The 5,000-nt window shown below is 56.8% G+C and overlaps 2 protein-coding genes across 10 annotated transcripts in view; both read right to left on the reverse strand.

Moving 5' to 3' along the window:
* The window catches only part of LOC138866197 (splicing regulatory glutamine/lysine-rich protein 1-like), a gene marked incomplete at its 5' end in the record, with an annotated part of 6,707 nt that extends 4,334 nt beyond the window's left edge, over positions 1-2,373 (reverse strand). Inside the window, 2 exons of the mRNA XM_070138160.1 lie at positions 1,520-1,713; positions 2,199-2,373. Coding sequence (XP_069994261.1) covers positions 1,520-1,713; positions 2,199-2,373 — 369 coding nt within the window. The remainder of the gene's footprint in view (positions 1-1,519; positions 1,714-2,198) is intronic.
* The window catches only part of LOC113804138 (adenomatous polyposis coli protein), a 360,688-nt gene that overhangs the window by 59,885 nt on the left and 295,803 nt on the right, over positions 1-5,000 (reverse strand). For 3 of the 9 annotated variants that reach the window (XM_070138162.1, XM_070138161.1, XM_027354973.2), the window contains exon 1: positions 1,029-1,112. The exons of the other annotated variants lie outside the window; for them this stretch is intronic. The gene's annotated coding sequence lies outside the window, so the exon portion shown is untranslated. Of the gene's footprint in view, positions 1-1,028; positions 1,113-5,000 lie in introns of those variants that run through there. 9 annotated transcript variants of the gene reach the window in all.

The following is a 5,000-nucleotide window of genomic DNA, read 5'->3' on the forward strand; positions in this document are numbered from 1 at the left end:
GAGAGAGAGAGAGAGAGAGAGAAAACAGAAAGAGAAAAAAGACAGAAAGAGAAAAAAGACAGAAAGACAAAACACAAAGAAAGAAAAAAAAAAGAAAGAGAAAGAGAGAGAGAAAAGCGACTACACGCGGAGTCGCCCTGGCCCAAAGGGTGAGAGCAAGGGTGAGGGTGAGGGCGAGGGTGGTTGACATGAGGCAGCGTCCCACTCATCACCTCGCAGCTCATCATCATGATCCTGGCACCCTCCCCTGGCACCCTCCCCCTGGCACCCCCCCCCCTGGCACCCTCCCCCTGGCACCCTGTCCACCTCGCCACCCTCAAGTCGCCTCAACGTGACCATCATGTTCTTGGTCCTTTCCGAAGCCCTGTTCTCCTGTTGTCTCTCTCCCTCTCCCTCGCCCTTCCCCCTCACCCCCTCCCCCCCCCACGCACCCTCAGTCCCTCCCCTCGCCCGCACTCGACCAGGAGCAGATCCCTCACCATCACACAATACCGGCGCAATACACATCCACCCCATTCTCATCGGTCCTCGAGCTTAACACCATAAGTTACGTGGGGTTCTTCTACCTGCATGCGATCGACTCTCCTCCGTCTAATCACCTCGGAAGCCTTTCTGATGTATGCAAATCCGAGTCACATCACGTCGACAGTGACTCCAATCGTTCGCACTCTGCATGCCGCATCACATAGCGTCACCATCACCTTCCTTGTGTCACGCCCGTCGGACACTTAGAGCACTTTTCCTCAACTCGAGGAAGAGGAATGCACATCAACATCCCCCCCCCCCCTCCGAGATTTCCGCGTTCTGAAATCCATTTTTTTTTTGGGGGGGGGGGACCAAAAAAAACACTCCAATCCCTTTTTTTCTCTTTCTCTCTTTTTTTTTCCTTCGCACAATTCTCATTTTTCCTTCTTCCTTCACTGGCCTTTCCCTCCCTCGCGCCGCCCTCTCCTTTTCCCCGACGTGAAACAGGGGGGAGGGGGGGGGGCGGCCGCGTGAGGACCACCGCCACGGCACACAACACGCACTTGTACACCGACGCCAGAGCCAGCGCGCCCGGCACCCTCCAGCACCACCGGGTATTCCGCTACTACTGACTCACTCGCTCGCTCGCTCGCTCACTCCCTCCCGCTCGCTCCCTCGCTCGCCCGCTCGCACCGCCACCGCTGCCACCTACCCCCCCCCCCCCCCCGCCTTCACCCGCTAAAACTGTCCTCCTCACCCCACAGACAGCTCCATACACCAACACTTATACGCATATGCACACACATGCACACGTACGCACGCATCTACACCTACACGCACGCCCGCCCGCACCGTGACGTCACCCTCGCCCACGGCCTCGCTGTCGAACGGCCTCGTCCCCGCCCTCGGCAGAAGCGAAGTACTGCCGCAAAACAGGTATGCTTGCCGTGATGAATTCTGGCACCCGACACTTGGCGTAGCGCGCGGAGAGGCCCTCCCCTCCCCTCCCGCCCCCTCTTCCTCCCCCTCCTTACACCCTCTCCTCCTCCTCTACCTCCTCTTCTTTTTCCTCTTCCTCCATCCTCCTTCCTAGTTCCACTTTACTCCACTTTTCTCCTCGTTTGTCCTTCCTCCTTCCTTCCTCCTCCTCCTCCTCCTCCTCCTCCTCCTCCTCCTCCTCCTCCTCCTCCTCCTCCTCCTCCTCCTCCTCCTCCTCCTCCTCCTCCTCCTCCTCCTCCTCTCCGCGGCCTGGCACTTGTTGAGTTCGTCTCACAGGCTTTCGTCCCGTCTCGCTCAACGTCCCCCATAGAGGCGCGCTTTCCCCGCCCGCCAGCGGCACTCCTCGCCAGCCCGCGACGAGCCATGCCCAGCGGACCAGTGCCACAGCAAGCCCGCCGCCGCCCATTCACTCCAAACCCCAGAGAGCCATGCGGGAGAGTTTACGAATCCGCCTTTGAATCGAGGGCCCACTGGGCGGCCCGCACTCGGATTTCCATAAAGCAGCAACGCGCGCAGGGGAGCGCGAGGGACGCGGCGCCCCGCAGGGAGGCAGAGGACGGTACTCTCGTCTGGGTGCACGGGCGGCGGCGGCGCGCGGGCGTAGTAACGCCCATGGCAGCCCAGGTGCCACCGTGCCTCAGTCGCGAGTCTTATTCCAGCTGCCGCGGCTCATTCACCTTTTTTATTTACACCTTCTCACTCTTTTTCTTTCTCCCTCTCTCTCCCTCCCTCACGCCCTGACTCTGACTCTTTGACTCTCTCTCTCTCTCTCTCTCTCTCTCTCTCTCTCTCTCTCTCTCTCTCTCTCTCTCTCTCTCTCTCTCTCTCTCTCTCTCTCTCTCTCTCTCTCCTTCCTTCCTTAGGTGCCACCTTGTCTCCCTCGGCCGCCTCCCCTCCCCCTCTTCCTGCTCAAACATTCCTCGCTCTCGACGGCCGCTGCCAAAACTCCTTTCGCAGCTCCCCCGCAGCTTCCCCAAAATGCCAGGGCCTTTTCGGTGTAACTCGCGTCCCTTGTCACCTGGCAGACGGGACGTCAAAACACCAGTCGAACGGGACAATCCAGCGGCCATAAACAGCAAAGCCAAACGGGACAATCCAGCCACGGACAACGGCAGGATTAGCGAACGGCGAAGAATAATAAGCAAGAGATTAAAGGATAAACGGAAAATGATGAATCCTGCGGTGCCAAGCGGGGGGCGGGACGGAACGCCATACAAGGACGGTCTGGCTGACACCCGCGGCCCTTGAGGGTATGACGGAGCAGCCAGGGCGACCGACGCTTCGCCCTGGCCGCCGCCACCAGGCCACTGCACGCGCCCGTAACTCCGCCTAATCTATATACACTACGTACCTCAACACTCTATTGCGAGGAGGGAAGAGGTGAGGGCGGGGGAGGGGGGGAGGGGGAGGTGAGGGCGGGGGAGGTGAGGGTCGGGGAGGGGGAAGTGAGGGTGGGGGGAGGAGGGAGGTGACGGGGGCGGGGAGGGGGAGGAGGTAGGGAGAGGAGGCGCAGAGAGAGAGAGATGAAGGAGGCAGAGAGTGAGATGAAGGACACGGAGAGAAAGAACGAGAGAGGGAAGCAAAAGCAGTAAAAGAGGAGAATGGCAAATGAACAAAGAAGGATGGAAAGAAAAAGTCGCGGACAGACAGAATAAAGATTCAAGGTCGACGAAGAGAGAGAGAGAGAGAGAGAGAGAGAGAGAGAGAGAGAGAGAGAGAGAGAGAGAGAGAGAGAGAGAGAGAGAGAGAGAGAGTGACAGTGAGAGTGAGTGTGAGAGTGAGAGTGAGAGAGTGAGAGAAACAGAGACAGAGAGAAAGTCAGAGAGAGACACAGAGAGGGAGTGTGAGAGAAACAGAGAAAGAGAGAAAGACAGAAACAAAGACAAACAAACAAACAAACAAACAGACACACAGACCGCCAGAGGGAAAATCGGAGGCCAAGGGGGGGAGGGGGGGGGTGAAATCCGGCCAGCATGAAATCGCCAGAGAAATCCGGAGCGTCCGCGTCGGAGGTGAAGTTAAGGTAAACATCCCATCGAGGCGTGAGTCACAGAGGCCCCGCGATCGCCCTCAGCCCACGAGACACGACGCAGGCCGGGCTTTCGAGGAGGAGGAGGAGGAGGGAGCGCAGGAAGGAGGAAGAAGAGAAGGAGGAGGAGGAGAGGGAGGGGGAACGCAGGAAGGAGGAGGAGGAAGAAGAAGAGAAGGAGGAGGAGGAGGAAAAGGAGGAGGAGGGGTAGGAAGAGGAGGAGGAGGAGGAAGAGGTCGAAGTGGAGGAGAAGGAGGAGGTGGAGGAGGAGGAGGAGGAAAGGAGTAGATGGGGGGGGAAGGAGGAGGGAGGAGGAAGAAGAAGAAGAAGAAGAAGAAGAGGAAGACGAAGATAGAAGGAGAAGAAGAAGAAGAAGAAGGAGGAGGAGAAGGAGAAGAAGAAGAAGAAGAAGGAGGTGGTTGGTGGTGCTGATAAAGATGGCAATGACGAGCAAGAAGATGATGCTGACGACGAAAGAAAGAGAAGACGAGGAAGAGATGAAAAGGGAAAGAAAAAGAAGACCCAAGACCCAAGACCCAACAGCCCTGAACGCCGCCACGCCGGAAGCCCCGCACTCGCAAAACCCGAGAAACACGCGCGAATCTCCCTTTTCCATCAAAGAAAAAAACAAAAAACGAAGAAAGAAAAAAAAAAGAGAAAAAATCAACTCAGCCTCCCCCTCCCCTCCCCCTCCCCCTTCCCCGCCGCGAACGCCTGTCAAAATAGCCCATCCTGCTAACGTAGGGACATCCTGCCTGTTCAGCATATCCTGCCAGGTTGACGAAATCTTCTCACGATGGACGCCCACGGAGGCACCTCGCTCGCTCGCGCCCTCGCTGACCCTCGCTGACCCAGGCTGACCCACAGACACCTTCCGCCGGATGTGGGAAGACCCGGAGAGACCAGTGAATGTGCAAGAAGGTAAACGATAAGAAAAACAACAATAATAACAAATATAATAACGACAACGTCAGCAATAATGATGATGATTATGATAATAACAGCAATAACAACGATAATAATAATGCGTCACATGAAGGAAGGGAAGTTCAATTTCTCCAGATTTAACTGAAGACGAAGATGAAGAAGTGCAAGAAGAAGATAAAGAAAATGGAGACGATAAAGATAATGAAGAGAAGAAAACGAAAGAGAACAAGAAAACGAAAAAAAAAGAAAAAAGAACGCGAAAGAGAAGAAAGAAGAAATCGTAGACGAAAAACTGACGACTTCAGAAGAGGACAAAGCCAACAAAAACAAAAGCACAAAAACCCGGAACAATGCAAGCGCAAGCACATCCCTCTCCCGCCCCCACCCCACCCCTACGCCTCCCCCACCCCGCCCCTACCCTTACCCCTTCCCCTAACCCCGCCCCTACCCCTCCCCTCTCCCCGCCCCGCCCCGCCCTCATCCCCTCGCCAGCGCCCTCACCACAGACACCTCCCAAGGGCCACTAACAAGGGTGCTTGCGACACAAACGCCCGTCCCCGGAGTGAAGGGTTGCAGGAGG

Source organism: Penaeus vannamei, chromosome 24 (genome assembly GCF_042767895.1).
Source record: "Penaeus vannamei isolate JL-2024 chromosome 24, ASM4276789v1, whole genome shotgun sequence".
Classification (NCBI taxonomy): Eukaryota; Metazoa; Arthropoda; class Malacostraca; order Decapoda; family Penaeidae; genus Penaeus; species Penaeus vannamei.